Source organism: Chiloscyllium plagiosum, chromosome 3 (genome assembly GCF_004010195.1).
Source record: "Chiloscyllium plagiosum isolate BGI_BamShark_2017 chromosome 3, ASM401019v2, whole genome shotgun sequence".
NCBI lineage: Eukaryota > Metazoa > Chordata > Chondrichthyes > Orectolobiformes > Hemiscylliidae > Chiloscyllium > Chiloscyllium plagiosum.
Genome location: NC_057712.1, coordinates 98,220,813 through 98,237,337, shown reverse-complemented (window position 1 = coordinate 98,237,337; position 16,525 = coordinate 98,220,813). Strand labels below are relative to the sequence as shown.

Sequence of the window (16,525 nt, the reverse complement as noted above, 5' to 3'; positions counted from 1 at the left end):
ACTTCGTTATGAATAGTGACCTGACCAGGACAACCCTATAAATCTGGTTGACTGGAAACTGAAGTTATTTTATAGCCAATTAAGTATAAATCTCCCCCACCCAACAGAAAATAATTTAATGCAGGTAGATACAAGCTATCAGGTTTTGTTTCTGTGGAGAATAGAATTACAGAGGCCAACATATGATTGCAGTAGATGAAAAATATTTTTTTTTAATGCACCTTTCTTTAAAATTTGAAAGGGGAGCTTGGGGAGAAAACTTAGTGATATGACACTTGAACCAAATGTTTTGAATTTTACATTGTAGGATTATGTGTGAAACAATGTCATGGGGTGACTTCCTGGTGGCAGGGGTGGGAATGGGTGTGCCTTAGACAATTCAGCATTAGTGGGAGGTGTGGTAGCCCAAGTCACAACTACGTACATGTGAAGACGCACAGATCAGCTCGAAAGCTGCACCACAACTGGAATCATAGTGAAAGGTGTTTTTCAGTGAATGTTTTGGCAATGATAAAGGGATTTGAGTAGCTTGGCTACTAATTAATGTTATGTCTTATCATCACCATAATTTCCGAGGTGAAAATAAATTGGATGAGTCATCCAGGCAGGGCTTTCTCTGAACTTGCAGGTACAGTAGTCTGGGGGGAATGAGATAGTTTAGTTTATTTGTTATGGTATCCTCCAAGCATACGGCGGCGCTGGCAGTCATGTAGAAGGATAAAGTGCAGGTTCAGCCTGATTTTGGTGCAGCTTGTCGGCGGGAAGAAGCTGGGCAGTAGATTGTTGTGTTTCTGCTGAGACAGAGTGAGGTTTGTTACATTGACTGCAAATGTCAGGCTGATGTGTAAGCAGGCAAGCAAGGAATAAACCTTACAGGGAGCATTGACCCTGCAAATATTCAGGATAATGATGATTATTTAAAATCATTATTTTTATAACTCAACTCTCAGGGGAGGATATGCTTTGATGCACTCGATTGATTGCTGTCGAGTGTATTGCAAACGAATCTATCTTAGAAGAGTACTTATACTACTATTATACTGTCACTTCAGTATACGCGACTTTCAGAAAGGTCATTATCGACTCGTTTCCCTTGATGTGTTTGCAGCTATTTCTGTGTTATTGATTTGACCTTTATTTTAATGTTTGGAGTGAACAGTGTTGGATTATGTTACAATGAGCAGAAAATGTTAGTTTAGTGCCCTCCTTCTCTAAATAGCTGCCATCAGACCCCTTCAGCTCCATCTGCATAGAACTTTTACTCACTTCATCCCTCTCTGGGGCATCAGGCTGACATTGAGCCAGTTTGTTTGCAGCCTTTGTCACTTTTCACCCTGCAATGATGCACCTCTGTAACACTGCCCCATCTCAGCTCAGCTCAGCTGCTGCTGAAACTCCCACGCATCACTTTGCCTCCTTTAGACTTAACTATTCCAACATACACCGGGTAGGTCTCCCGCATTCTTGGAATCCCTGGAATTTGGAAGCCAATTTGGCCCATTGGGTCTGCACTTAACCTTTCAAAGAGCATCCCACCCACACCCGCCTCCTGACCATATTCCTGTATCACTGCATTTCTCATGAAAAATTCACCTAACCTACACATCCATCAACAGTATGGGCAATTTAACATGGTCAGTCAAACTAACCTGCACATCTTTGAACTGTGGGAGGAGACCCACACAGACACAGTGAGAATGTGTAAACTCCACACAGTCAGTGACTCAAGGCTGGAATTAAACCTGTGTCGCTGACTTTGTGAGGCGACAATGCTAACCACTGAGCCACCCTCCCATTCATCCATTCAACCCACTCTAAACCCGAGGTCATCCAAACCCTCCTGCCCATCTCCTAACTTGCACCAAATCCTGTTCATCCTTGTACTCATATTGACTCCCAATAAAGCATCATCTTGATCTTAAAATTCTCATCCTTCTTTCAAATCTCTCCATGACTGCTTCCATTCCTATTTCTAATTTCCTCTGACCACACGCTTCTGCAGGATATCTATGCTCCTCTGGTTCTGACTTCGTGTCTGTCTCCAATTTGAACCAGTCCACCAGTGATGGCCACACCTTCAGCGACCTTTGGAATTCTTTTTGTAATCCTTTCCACCTCAGTTTCTTCCTTGAAAACACTCCTTATTACTTATTTTTTCGATGAAGCTTTTGGTTATTTGAATGATAATGATCTTATATAGCTCAATGTCATAATTTATTTTATAATGTTCCCATGAAGCATCTTGGGGATAATCTGTTACCTTAACGACGTTTACCATATTTGTGCTCAGGTTCATAAATTGGACAGTTGTAAGCTATGTCATCTTCACCCGATCCGACTGATGCCAAGACAGAGCCCCCGAAGAGTGCTGGTTACAAAAGTCCAGGATTGAGAGGAATCCGAACCACCAGTCTCTTCCGAGCTGTTAATCCAGAGCTCTTCATTAAACCTGTAAGGAAATTGCCACTTAAATTTGGACAGCTCTGCTTTTAAATAGTTAGGATTGTCTTCGGGGTTAATCAAGAAAAGGCAATTGAACACCCGGCTCTCATGTTGGAGGTTCAACATTGTGCCTACTTCCATACTTACAATCTTCTTCCCAACCCTACTGAGCTTTGTGGCAAGCTTTGTTTGATATCAGCCTGTCTCATTACTCAGTGGTAGGCAGTAAATATTGTTATCCTCCATTGCAAATAAATTTCTGCTGGCTAATCATAATTTTATTGGCAGACTGTCAGCCCTGCATCATGCTTTCATGGAAGTTTGTAACAGATGGGCACACTGCTATTTTACTTCTGTCCTTGATTCCATTCGAACCAAGTGAGCTACATGAGTCTTTTTGCAGTGCTGGTTGTCAGTCAGCATGAAGTGAGTTTGATAAAATGTAAGGCATTTCTTCACGATGACATCTTCATAGTAATAAACTGTTCACTATTTGGCAATAAAAAAACCAGAAGAACTGCGGATGCTGGAAATCAGAAGCAGGTCTGGCAGCATCTGTGGAGAGAAATCAGAGTTCATGTTTCAGGTCCGGTGATCCTTCCTCAGAACTCATGGTAGCTAGGAAAAGTTGGTTTTTATGCAGAAGATAGGTTGGGGGAAACGCGTAAGGGGATAGGTGGAGATAAAGCCCTAAAATAGAGAAGAACAGTTTGAACGACAAAGCAGTGGATAACAATCGGCCTAGAAGAATGAATAGCTACTAATGGGGACAATTTAGTGTTTAACAATGGGTGGTGTGTAATAGCAGACCATGTGATAACAATGCCTGGCATGTGGGGTTGGGGTAAGGACATGGGAGAAGGTGCCTCACACCCTAAAATTGTTGAACTCGATAGTGAGTTCAGAAAGCTGAGTAGTTCCCCAGTGGAAAATAAGGTGCTGTGCTTCCAGCTTATGCTGAGTTTCACTGGAGCACTGCAGCAAGCCTGAGACAGAGATATTGGCTTCGTCAGCTTTGAGATCCTGCCTGCTATCTGTCCTTAGGCAGTGTACTGGTTTCCATGCCAATTAAGGGGGTGTCTCTATGAAAATCCCAACAAATGACTGTTTCCTTCTGTGGAATTAGGTTCAGGAGCCAGAAGTAGTCCCTACTCCTGTAAACCAATGTGAAAATCCAACCCTGGTGGTCTGAGTTCTTTAATTTCCTTTGGTTTGAAAGTACAAAATTTGTCAGTATAAAAGAAATTGTTTCTATGAAAGGCAATAATTGTACACTGAGGCATGACATTTTATAAATTGTTCTCTAAAGTGGTATGATAAGTCAAAGTTTTCAAAATAGCAATATTTTTCACGTGACAAAGAAAGTTCCATTTGTTTTGGGTAATATTTAATTTCTTTCTCTGTGTTCCTGCAACAGAATAAACCTGTGATGGCTTTTGGACTGCTGACTATAACACTATGTGTGAGTTACGTTGCTTATTTGAATGCCACTGCTGAAAACAAAGCAGATTTATATGAAGCAATTGACAGTGAAGGAACAAGGTACATGAGACAAAAGACTTCAAAGTGGGAATGAAATACCAGATGAAAACAGACAAGCAATATTGCTGCCAACAAACCTGAAACTATATAAATGTTATTAGTATTATGTAGTTACAACATACAGCTAAGAATATATGAAACAAATCAGTGCCTCCAGTGTCCTAATGACGTTGAGCAAACTTCTTAGTTAATTTTTCGATTACTTTAGATTCCCAAATATATACTTTTCTTTCCCAAATAATGTATAAATGTATAATTCAGTCTTCAGCTATAGCACCTTCTTGGGAATTGTATTCAAATTATTACATTGTACAGTAATAACATTTGAATTTAAGAATTCCTCCAATTTCTTGCATGTGATACCATGTACCTAATGTACCTTATTTTAAAGCGTGTGAGTTCCTCTCTCTGTTATCAAAGCAGTAAGGAGTGTCATTATTTTATGGAGAACTGTGAGTGAAAGAGACAAAGGGAAAATAACTCTGTGAGAGTCTGTGCCACTCTGGTCAAACCGATTGAGCAGATTATTTTCAGTCTGCCACCATGAAAAGCTCGGTCTCTTAAAAAAAACTTTCTCCTTATCTGCAGCCTAAAATTTTTAAGCTGCCTCTCAATTTGCATGTAATTTTTTTTGGAGACCTTTGCTTTTCATCTTCACTGCTAAATTTCTTGACACCCAGATTTTTCTGTTCAAATCCATGTTCATTGTGTCAAGCGTACTTGCTGCTAATAAACACAATATTTTGAAAATAAACCACAATTCCATTAGCACCTGAAGAGAAGAAAACAAATTGAACACTCCCGTTAGATGCCCTTAGTTACAACTGGCCATGTTCTGAATCAATTGAAGATACCTGCTTTGGGATAATTACATTCAAGATCATATAAAATAAAGATTATTTTTTGTTTAATTTCTCAGGTTTCTTTTCAATGTTCTGGATTTCTTGAAATGCTTCTGTTCTATTAGAAAGTACTTTTTAAAATAGTTGACATGAAGTAGGATATTCACTAAATAACAGCACAATGTCCAGTACTGATTCATTTGGATATCTACAGGACTAGGAGAAGGACTTAAATTTGAGGATTAGTAGTTTCATTTGCTTGATTTTATGAGTAATTTGTACAAATTTGCACTTCCAGCCTTGTGCTTTGCCCAGTGGGAATTTTAGTACAATGGTCATCAAGTCAAATATAAAATAAATGTGCAAGAATTACTTACAGGTGACAGTAAAATGATAGATTATTCATTGAGGGCATCCAGTTTCAGAATTAATTTTGTCAGCAAAGTTGAATATATGGCACAGTGGTTCAGTGATTAGCACTGCTGTCTCACAGTGCTTGGGACCCAGGTTTGATTCCACCTTGGGTGACTATGTGGAGTTTGCACATTCTCCCCATATCCACATGGGTTTCCTCTGGGTGTTCCAGTTTCCTCCCAAAATCCAGAGATGAGCAGGTTAAGTGGATTGGCCATGCTAAATTGCCCTGTAATGTCCAGGGATGTGCAGGCCAAGTGGATTAGCCATGAGAAATGAAGGGTTACAGGGATAGTGTGTGTGTGTGTGTGTGGGCGGGGAGGGGCTGAGTGGAATGCTGTTTGGAGGGTCGGTGTGCACTCAAGAGGCCGAATGGCTTGCTTCCACACTATAAGGATTCTGTGATATTACACTCAGACCCTTCATCTCTAAGTCATTGTTTAAAATGTAAATAGCTTAAACCCAACCAGTGACTGTTGTAGCACCTTACACTCTGCTATACTGAAGGTAGCTGATGAATTGCTGCTCTGTTTTCTACAATTCATCAATTCTCAAACCATACTAATATTATTCCCCTATCTAATGAGTCCAAGTTTTGTGTCATAACCTGTTGTCATAGCTTCTCAAATACTTTATGAAAATCTAAGCAACATCATAATCACTGCTTCCTATTTTTTCATCTTACTGGTTACATCCTCAAAAAAAAACTCAGTTGATTTGTCAACCAAATTTCCCTTCCATAAATCTGTGTTAGCCCACCAAATAAGTATGATTTTCTCAGTGAATAATAGGTTGAACCATTTTCCTTACCACTGACACCAGACTAACTGAGCCAGAGTTATTGGTTTCCTCTCTTCCTCCTAACTTGGATAATGGAGTTGTTCTTTTGATCTTCCAATCCCCCTTTAGGAGTGTTCTAAAATCTAAGGAATTCTGGAAAAGCAAAACCTCTATTGCCACTTCCTTTAAAACCCCAGGATGTAGGCCACCAAGCCCAGGGGATTGGTCAGATTTTAGTTTGCCCGTGTCGATTGACTGGCAGGTCTGCAGTGAGCATTTGCCACACAGTTGGTAGTGGTGTTGTTTCCACAAGACATCAACCCTTTTTAAAAATGGTTGTGACCCTATTAGATGAACACTTGGGAGTTTTCCCAACTCCTGGGCTAATCTGACTCAAATCAATGACAAACTAATTATTATTTTGTGGTTTGTTAGATTCTGCACTGCCGAAATTGTTAATAACTGTTTCTGAACATAATGGTATCTGTGAGTCAGAAAATGCATTTATTGGTTGTAAAGGTGAAGGCATGTTCAGAGGCTACGTAACCCTACCCGTGAACTAAAAACATTGATCAAGACTTTTGATCCAGTCCTTCAGAGTTCCCTTCGCACCTTCATCCCACATATTTCTCGTGTAGGTGATTCTACTGCCTTCTGAAGATACACAGAGCCAGAAAACCAGGACATCCCATTGTATCAGGCAATGGGACTCTGTGTGAGAACCTCTCTGGCTATGTCAAAGGCATCTTGAAACCCATTGTACAGGGGACCCCCAGCTTCTGTTGCGACACCACGGATTTCTCACAGAAACTCAGCACCCGTGGACCAATCGAACTACGAACATTTCTCATCACAATGGACGTTTCAGCACTCTACACCAGCAGCCCCAATAATGACAGCATCGCGGCAACAGCCTCAGTACTCAACACCGACAACTGCCAATCTCTGAGCTTCATCCTGCAACTCATCTGCTTTATCCCCAACCACAACATTTTCACCTTTGACAATCAGTTCTTCATCCAGACACACGGAACAGTCATAGGGACCAGATTTGCACCCCAATATGCCAACATTTTCATGCACAGGTTCGAACAAGATTTCTCTACGTGGGACCTCCAACCAACATTATACGCCAGGTATATTGACAACGTTTTCTTCCTCTGGACCCATGGCAAGGAGTCGCTGAAACAACTACACAGTGATATCAACGAGTTTAAACCCATCATGAAACTCACCAGGGACTACTCTCTACTATCTGTCTCATTCTTGGACATATGCATCTCCATTAAGCATGTGTATCTCAGCATCTCACTCTACCTCAAACCCAAGGATTACCTCACGATGCTACACTTCTCCAGCTTCTATTCCAAAACATATCCCCTATGGACAAGCCCTGCGCGTACATAGGATCTGTTCAGATGAGGAAGAACATGACGAGCACTTTGAAGTACTCAAGGATGTCCTCATATGAACGGAGTACGATGCTGAACCAATCGACCGCCAGTTCTGACATGCCATAGCGAGAAACCGTAATGACCTCCTCAGGAGACAGACACGAGCTGCAACCGACAGGGTACCCTTCGTTGTTCAGTACTTTCCAGGACCCGAAAACCACGCCATGTTCTTCGCAGCCTGCAACACATTATCGATGAAGATGAGCACCTCACCAAGACCTAACCCACACCTCCACTGCTTGCCATTAAACAACCACCAAGTCTCAAACCGATCATTTTTCATAGCAAACTGCCTGCCCTTCAGGACAACACCATACAACCCTGTCATGGTATGCTGCAAGACATGTCAGAGTATGGACATGGATACCACCATTACGCGTGGGGACACCTTCCACCATGTATGTGGCAGGTATTCATGTGACTCGGCCAATATTGTCTATCTCATATGCTGCAGGCAAGGATGCCCTGACGCATGGTACTTTAGTGAGACCGAGCAAAGGCTACGGCGACAGATGGATGGACACCGCACAAAAATCAACAGACTCGGAGAACACTTCAGCGGTCTGGGACATTCAGCCTCGGATCTTCGGGTGACCGTCCTCAAAGGTAGACTTCAGGACAGGCAACAACGCAAAGTGGCCAAACAGAGGCTGATAGCTAAGTTCGGTACCCATGGGGATGACCTCAATCGGGACCTTGGGTTCATGTCACACTCCAGGTGATCCCACTGCACTACACACACACACACAGACTACTACAGACCCATATACTCACATAGACCCTCATATGCAGGCTCTCTCTCATGCATTCACACATACACACACCCTTTACACTCACCCTCTCACAGACTTATACCCCTTTATATTCACACACATACACACACTTTCTCACAGACACATACACTCACCCCCCACGCATACACATCCGCATATAAGTTTGTGGGGTGAATTTATACTTGCAGAATTACATTTTATTCTGCTCAAAAACTACATTAATCCATGTAAGATTCTGTAAATCCCTTTTTAAGAAATAGAACCAGTCTGAAATTGGGGCACAGAGAGCCTCACACAGGACACCTCACACCTTCAGTGCATTATCTGAGCTGACTTGGCACCTATTGTTAAAGTTCACTTGAGAATGTAACTTTAAAAAAGGTTTTGCGATTTACATATGAAAGAACTGAAACTAACATGGTCATTCTAAAAGATGAGAGACTTAACAAACAATCCAGGTCATTTCAGTTGCATCACACTGTAAGCTTTTGCTATAAATTCTGTGTTTTATGATCTTATCCTCGACAATCACCTGATGAAGGAGCAGTGCTCTGAAAGCTAGTGTGCTTCCAAATAAACCTGTTGGACTATAACCCCTGGTGTTGTGTGATTTTTAACTAAATGTAAATTGTTAATTCTTTTCTTGAAAGTAGCTCAGAAACTTTATCTTTGTGACTGAACCTGACCCACAAACAATTGCAGTTTTTTTAACAATGAGAAAAAGTGAATGTGTAGTGAATATAAAGTTTGAGAATCTGGCTGACAGGACAGGAACGTCTTCAGAAATAACTCTACCAAATTGTTGCAGTTTCCAGACAAATGTCATAAAGGTCGACAGAATAGTAAAAGCCTTTTGCCCCATCGAGTCCATGCTGGTCCCCTGTTCTTATCCAATTCTCCTGCAATGGCTCAGAGTCTTGTATGCTTTGGCATTGCAAGTGGACATAACATTTTTAAGTGTATGGAGGGTTTCTCCTCTCCCACCCTTACAGGCAGTCAGTTCCAGATTCCCACCATCTTGTCTAAATCTTCTGTCCCTTCCTGTCAACCTTTACCCCAGGTCATTGATTCCTCCACCAAGGCGAAGAGTTTCTTCTTGTCTATGCCTCATACTTTTATCCATCTCAATCACAGCTCCCCCTTGGTATCCTCTGATACACGGAAAACAAGCCCAGTCTGTCCACTCTCTCTTCATCTCTAAAACTCTCCAGACAACTCTTGGTAAATCTTCTCTGCACCCTCTCCACTGCTATCACTTCCCTCCTGTAATGTCGATTCCAGAACTGTACTCCAGCTGTAGCTAAACCAGCGTTTTGTACAGTTCCAGCTTAACCACCTCGTTCTTAAATTCTGTGCCTCGGCTAATAAAGGCAAGTAGCTGGTAAGCTTTCTCACTTTACCTCACTGTCTTGCAACCTTAATGCACACCAAGGTCCCTTAGTGCTTCCCAGGGTCCTCCAATTTATCATGCATTCCCTGGCATTGCTTGTCCTGCCCAAGTGCATCACCTCAGACTTAGTCAGACTGAATTCCATTTGCCACTGATCTGCCCATCTGACTAGCCCCTCTTTATTCTCGGTAATCTAAGGCTATCTCCCTTGCTATTCACCACCGCTAATTTTTTTTAGACAAAGTCATCAAGGGCTACATGCAAATGTGGAATTCAAAACACAAACAAATCAACTGTGATCTCGTTGACTAGCAAAGGAGGCTCAGGAGTTAAGATGCTGGCACTGTGTATCATTGTCGCTGGCCACCCTATTAATAGGAGACTCCAAATGAAAGGTTGGTACGGGAGGGTTTTGGTGGCTTTGATAGCAAAAGTGTTGGAACTTTACAGAAATGCATTGAAAGCCCATGAATGTAATAATGAGTCTACTGCACCTCTCAGTTGCTCTTTCTGTTATCTTTGCTGAGCTTAATGCTAGCCAGTGATTAAAACAGGAGGTAACTTGATAATACTCAATGAACTGAAAACCGATGTGTTCAGAGCTGCATAAAATGTATAGGTCAGCATGAAGCTGATAGATCTCCACATACTTAAAACATCAAGGCGTAGGAGATAATGCAGGAAAGTAGTACTGTAAGTAGACAATTAGCATGATCTCATTGAATGGCAGGATAACCAATTCCTGCTCCTGTTCTTAACAGTCTCATTCTTACTTTAATGAATTTCTTAAAGTGAAACCTATCTACGCACAATAGCCACCAGAGGGAGGAAAAGTGCTAACTTTATTTTGAAAAATTGTATTCAGAAAGGAATGGGGAAGCTGTGAAACACTGTAGATGTCGGATGTCTTAAATAAAATTCAGAAAAGGTTTGAGATACTCAGCTTTGAAAACTTGCATGGGGAGAGAAAAATGCAGCAAATGTTTCATGGATTCTAATCCTCCACCGGCACTTCCCGACCTGCTGAATATTTCCATGGTTTTTGCTCATTATGAAGAACACAATTGGTTTTCAATGGAAAATAGCCCACTGGCAGCAATGACATAAGTCCATTTGGGTAATTTCAAAAACTCATTGTTTGTGATCACTCCTGCTCTTAACTTTCCTCCCTCACGGACTCACCATAATTTTTTGAAAGGAAAATCCTCCTCAACATATCTATTAAGTTTTTTGAGGAGCTGTCTAGCAGGGTAGATAAGAATGGTTTGTATTGGGATTTTCTACACGCATTTGATAAAGCGTCAAGCGAAGTTATTGCACAAGACTTGCTCATGGGCTCCAGTTGTGGCATGAATTGAGATGTTGGCAAACAAGAACAAAAGGGAATCTGAATAAATGGGCCAGGATGGCAGACTGTTACTCTTGGCCTGCCAGCTAATTACAATCTGTATCAATGATTAAATGACAGGATCCAATAAGACCCAAAATTGGCTGAGGGAATCAGAAACAGAGAATAATGGTTAATGGGTTTTTTTGAGGGAAAGCTTGTAATGGAACTCCTGAATCACTGTTGGAACTCTTGTTTTTCCTCATATTAATGATCCAGATCTTGAGGATCCAAGTGAAAGGGACAAATCCAAAGTTTGTGGTTGACACAAGACGAGGGAAAATTGTAAACTGTGAGGAGAAACATTTATTAACTTCAAAAGGACATTGACACATTGGTGGAGTGGGTGGATAGGTGGCAGATGAAGTTCAGTGCAGAGAAATGTGAGGTGTTATGCTTTGGAGGAAAGAGTAGAGAGACAGTATAAGATAAAGGGTACTATTCTAAAAGGTGTGCAAAAACAAAGATACCTGGGTGTACATGTGTACAATATAAGTCATTAAAGGTGGCAGGGTAGAGAGAGCTGTTTCTAAAACCTATGGATCTGCAGGATTTTTTTTGTCTCTAACATTGTTACTAAAACATAGAGCATTCTGGGATTCATAAATAGGGCATGGAGTACAAAAGCAGGGAGGATATGATGAACTTATATAAGACACTGGTTAGACAACAGCTGTCTGCAGTTCTGGGCATTACACTATAGGAAGGATGTGAATGGTGTGGAGAGAGTTTTATGAGAATGGTTACAAGGATAAGGCACTTGAGGATAGGTCAGAAACGTTGGGACTATTTACATTGGACTGGAGGAGTTTAAGAGGTCATTTGATGGTTTTCAAGACTCATGCCAGAGTAGGTGCAGAGAACGTTTTCCCGCTCGTGAATGGATTGAGAAGCACTTTCAAAAGAAGCAAATATGAGGTGAGCAAAAACTTTTTCACAGCAGCTGGGAATGTTGGCCTGTGAGAAGACACTGACAAGGGGCGGCACGGTGGCTCAGTGGTTAGCACTGCTGCCTCACAGCACCAGGGTCCAAGGTTCAATTCCAGCCTCGGGCGACTGTGTGGAGTTTGCACATTCTCCCAGTCTCTGTGTGGGTTTCCTCCGGGTGCTTCAGTTTCTTCCCACAGGCCAAAGATGTGCAGTTCAGGTGAATTGGCCATGCTAAATTGCCCATAGTGTTAGGTGCATTAGTCAGAGGGGGGTGCGTTACTCTTCGGAGGGCCGGTATGGACTTGTTGGGCCGAAAGGCCTGTTTCCACACTGTAGGGAATCTAATCTAATTACAGTGACTACCCATCACGTGTTTTGCAGATGCATCTCAGATGATATTTCTCCAGGGATATGAGGTGTCTGATATATATTATATATACACAGAAGAGCTGTGGCCCAGTAGACCATGAACATAGTGCTGTGTTTGAGGTCTTTGTCATGAAACACTATTTCTTTGATAGCCACAGGCTGCACTGGGCCACCAGAGGACACATGGAGTTCTATCATCAATGACTGCCCTTGCTGATAGGAGGCCCCCATGGTATGAGAATGATTCACAGTGTTCAGGGGCTTTCCATGGATCTTAAGTGGCGTGAGTCAGGAGTGTGAGGAAATAGTCCCCAGAATGAGTGCAGCTTCAACAATACTCAAGAGGTTTGACACCGTCCAGGACAAAGCTGCCCACTTGGTACCACATCCACCATTTTCGATTTTCATGCCTTTCACTACCATTGCACAGTTTTGGCAGTGTGTACTATCTACAACATACAAGGCAGCAAACCACCAAGGCTCCTTAAGACAGCACCTTCCCAATCCATGACCATTACCATCTTGAACGACAAGGGCAGCAGATGCCTGGAACACACCAACTCCAAATTCCTTTCCAAGCCACATAGCATCCTGACTTGGAACTACATCACCATTTCTTCACAGTCGCTGGATCAAAATCCAGGAACTCCCTCCTTAACACTGCTGTGAGTGAACCTACACCATTAGGGACTGCAAGGTTAAGAAAGCAGCCCACCACCAAGGGCATTGGCAAAAAATGCTGACTTCGCCACTGAACTCGCATCCCATCAATAACCAAGGACTGTCCATATTCAACCTTGGACCAGGTTGTCAGGAAGTTGTCTGCTCTTCTGCTTCTATCATTATTACCTCCCCTTCCCCACCCCTCCTCCTCAATTTCAATCCATCACTTTTTTTCCTTCTTGCTACCTTTTCTTCCCTCCCCAGCCTTCTCTGCTCTCTGTGAGTCTCTCATCCACTCTCCCCCACTGCCATTATCCGCCTCTGTGTCTCAGTCTTCATTTGTCCCTGTCCAGCTCACTGGAGCAACGTCATTGTGACAATGCCAGACTTTAACCAGGACCCGTTTCCCTGGTCACCGTGAGCCACATGTCTGTCTGCTGTGCACCCAGACATCAACATTAAAGTCTTATCAAGCCGAGATGAGCTTTTGGTTTGCATCGGGGATACTATCCCATCTGTAGGGTTGGACAAGTTAATTGGAAGGAATCTCAATCACCCCTCCTTTATTTAATCCCTCCTTTATTATTATTTTTAAATATATCTATATCTGATCTCTAATGGACACTTGGTGTTTCAATATCGGATCCAGGAAGGCTCTGCTGGTTACACCAGATGGAGGGACCCCTGGACTGCCCACCTGGTACAAGGAGCCAACTCACGCTTTGATTCAACAGGATGCCCACAAGTGTATACTGGGTAAGAACCGCAAGTGGTTACAGTCAAACCGGGGCGGGTGGGAGACGCTGCAATGCCTCTGGGTGTGTCTGAGTGCGGCTCCTAGAGGGGCAGGGGTGGGTGAAGCTGCAGAAAGTGGTGCTCAGCTTTCTGGCCCCCCCCTGCTGCCGGTTGAGTGGGATCCCGGGATTTCACCCTGTCCGGAGCTGGAGCGGGTTTTGAGAATGTGCTTTTCCGAATGCCCGCAGAGCAGGCTCATCACAAAGGTCCAGGTGGGATTTGCCTGGTTTTCCTCAGCGCGGGTGAACGTTCCTTGAGCAGTCTTGGATTAATCAAAACTGGGCAGTTCGCACATAATTCACCTCGTGTTGGCAATTCCTCGCAAACCGGGAAAAAAATTGATTAAAATTATCATGGTAGACAAATAATCACAGGGGAAAGCAAAGGGCGATACCTAACTGATAAGGTAATGCTGCACTTAACGTTTGTACTAAATAATTAACATATAATTTATATGCAAGCTAATTATACAATGGAAGGTTACACTTTATTAATTAGAAAAAGTCTGTTGTCTCTGATAATAATTACACTTGCAAATGCTTGAGTAGGCATCTTGTCCAGAATCATTTTTATCAATGACATGATGAATCAAACATCTAATCATTTTTTCAAATGATTTACATATTTTGATCAGATTTTGAAGGACAATTTCAACAGCGTTTTTTTCTTGCCATTAAAGATGTGAAATTGTTCTCATTTCCATTGCACTGCGTTTTCTTTAAAGTACCTCCTGGCCTTGGGAACATGGTCTGAAGTATATGGTTAGCAATCCCATGTCCTTTAATGCTAGTGAGTTCCATTGTTCCATCACTCTGCCTTGATCTCAAATGCCACCCCTGCTATTAGACTGCCAGGTGATCTGTAACTTCATCCAGTTCAAACAGTGTGAAGCCAGTATTCTCTTCAGTCGTCACTGATAAAAGCAATTGAGTACATATTCTTCAGAGAAACATTAGACACAAAATCCACATTTGCTTCATAAATGTATTTTGTGCTCATATCTACTGTACTTTAAAAGGCATACATTAAAGTACTTTTATTCTTCTGTTACAGGTCTGGGATCACAGATTCATGACAAATACATGGAAGAGGCTAGGAGTGACATTAAGCAGATTGTGGATGAAGTGCGAGCAACAATGTTATATTGGGTATAAAAGTTTTTTTAATTTTCAATTTTCTCCTATTCCTCATTTTCTAAAAGCATTAACTCTGGCCACTATCTGAGTCTTACCCAAATACACATTATTCAGGTGTCAGTTTGAGTTTTTTGAACTCAACTGGCTGCATCTTATTCCATCAAGATAGACATCACTGATGAGTCCAATTCCACAGTAACACAACATACACACTTCCTCTAAAAATCAACAGACATTAAATTCTAAAGCATGAAACAATACAGATTTATAGCTTGAGATTTGAATTACAAGACAAGAGAAAAGGGAGAGGGGAGAAATTGGATTGGAACTGAAAGCAGTTTCTTTAACTGTTATTGATGTGGCATAGCTTTGACAGTTATTGACATACAAAGCATACAAATCACTATTCATTCTAAAGGGAAAGAGGCAATGGATAATGGCAGTGAGTAACTGTGACAAGCATTGCACCAAAGATCCCAGGTAAAAAAAAAGTGCTGGAGAAACTCAGCAGGTCAGGCAGCATCTGGAGAGAGAGAAACAGTTAATCTTTCAAGTCCAATTTTTGACCCATCTAGAATTGGGTCTGTATTTTTATGTTTGTGAGGGAGGATTAAACTTAACAACAACCATTCTGCTTTTCTCTGCTATGGCCAATTAGGACACTGCCAATTATCTATAAAAATTGACTACATGGGCAAGCCAGGGAGGTACTTTACCCTGTCAAAGTCTCCGTAGGTATGTGCATATAATGCAGTGTTTAAGAAGTGTTTTCCCAGAATGCTGTAATTACAAGGCTGAAGACGTCATTTATCTTTTCATTTCAAAGTTTTGGCATATGTGAGAATGATATCCAACAATCACTACTTTAATGTACCTTTATCTTGTGTGAATACAGTGATTATGGTATGAATACAAGAGCATAACAAAAAAGTAGAGATACCCACAGTGCAAATTGCACCCCCTACAAATTGTTCCATTCTCTTTTTAAATTGTGTGCTCTTCAACACTACTAAAAGGTTATTTTGACATTCAACTGTGCTTATGATCCAGAGATTTCACACCTTTCATTTTAACAACATTGTGTTATTGTCTGTGGGAGTTTCACAAATGTTAGCCATCCTTAAAGACTTGTAGCTCCATCAGGTAATGTAGATTTCCCTAAAATGATGTCAGTGTGACTGCTGCCTTGGAAGTACATATTTATAGATATTTATTAGAAATTTAACATTTTTACAAGTTTACAAAAATAAACAAAACTCTCAAGTACAAACATTGATATACAATTAAATCTTAAATATACAATAGCCAAAATTTAACAAAAGAAAAAATACCGAGAAAGAAAAAAAAACAAAACTCAACTAACTATTAATCTAACCTACAACTAACCAGAGTGTATATTTAAGTCTCTTAAGAGAGAGAGAGAAAAAAAAACAACGGATAACATAGAAATTGAGTAGTGAGATACATGCTCGGAATGTGATAACATCAAATGTAACAAAACCCGTATTCGTGCGGGATTCCTCTCCTAAGGGACCCCAGACCAACCAGGTTCGTAATCTCAATTAAATAAAAGCCCTTGTTAGGATAGCCGAAATATCTGTATTCATA

The 16,525-nt window shown here is 41.4% G+C and overlaps 2 protein-coding genes across 9 annotated transcripts in view; both read left to right on the top strand.

Moving 5' to 3' along the window:
• Nucleotides 1-379: 379 nt before the first annotated feature.
• On the top strand, nucleotides 380-4,895 carry smim8 (small integral membrane protein 8). 6 transcript variants are annotated; one of them, XM_043686939.1, is made up of 4 exons: nucleotides 907-925; nucleotides 1,010-1,072; nucleotides 2,291-2,451; nucleotides 3,860-4,895. In XM_043686939.1, exons 3-4 carry the CDS (start codon nucleotides 2,317-2,319, stop codon nucleotides 4,016-4,018), a joined length of 294 nt encoding a protein of 97 aa, XP_043542874.1. In that variant the 5' UTR covers nucleotides 907-925; nucleotides 1,010-1,072; nucleotides 2,291-2,316; the 3' UTR covers nucleotides 4,019-4,895. The 6 variants fall into 6 exon arrangements, with proteins under 6 accessions (XP_043542873.1, XP_043542876.1, XP_043542872.1 ...); XM_043686938.1 differs by lacking the exons at nucleotides 907-925; nucleotides 1,010-1,072 and adding an exon at nucleotides 380-482; XM_043686941.1 differs by lacking the exons at nucleotides 907-925; nucleotides 1,010-1,072 and adding an exon at nucleotides 501-628.
• An 8,403-nt stretch (nucleotides 4,896-13,298) lies between these two features.
• The window catches only part of LOC122548371 (uncharacterized protein C6orf163 homolog), a 35,918-nt gene continuing 32,691 nt past the window's right edge, over nucleotides 13,299-16,525 (top strand). The window contains exons 1-2 of one of the 3 annotated variants that reach the window (XM_043686934.1): nucleotides 13,299-13,742; nucleotides 14,835-14,929. In XM_043686934.1, the coding sequence (XP_043542869.1) occupies nucleotides 13,604-13,742; nucleotides 14,835-14,929 (234 nt within the window). In that variant the 5' untranslated portion in view covers nucleotides 13,299-13,603. Of the gene's footprint in view, nucleotides 13,743-13,793; nucleotides 14,188-14,834; nucleotides 14,930-16,525 lie in introns of those variants that run through there. The other 2 variants (XM_043686935.1, XM_043686936.1) reach the window with 2 other exon arrangements.

Coding starts and splice junctions, on each gene's coding strand:
- smim8 (XM_043686938.1), top strand. CDS start 2,317: ATGTCATCTTCACCCGATCCGACTGATGCCAAGACAGAGCCCCCGAAG. Junction 2,452..3,859: donor CAGAGCTCTTCATTAAACCT/GTAAGGAAATTG, acceptor TTCCTGCAACAG/AATAAACCTGTGATGGCTTT.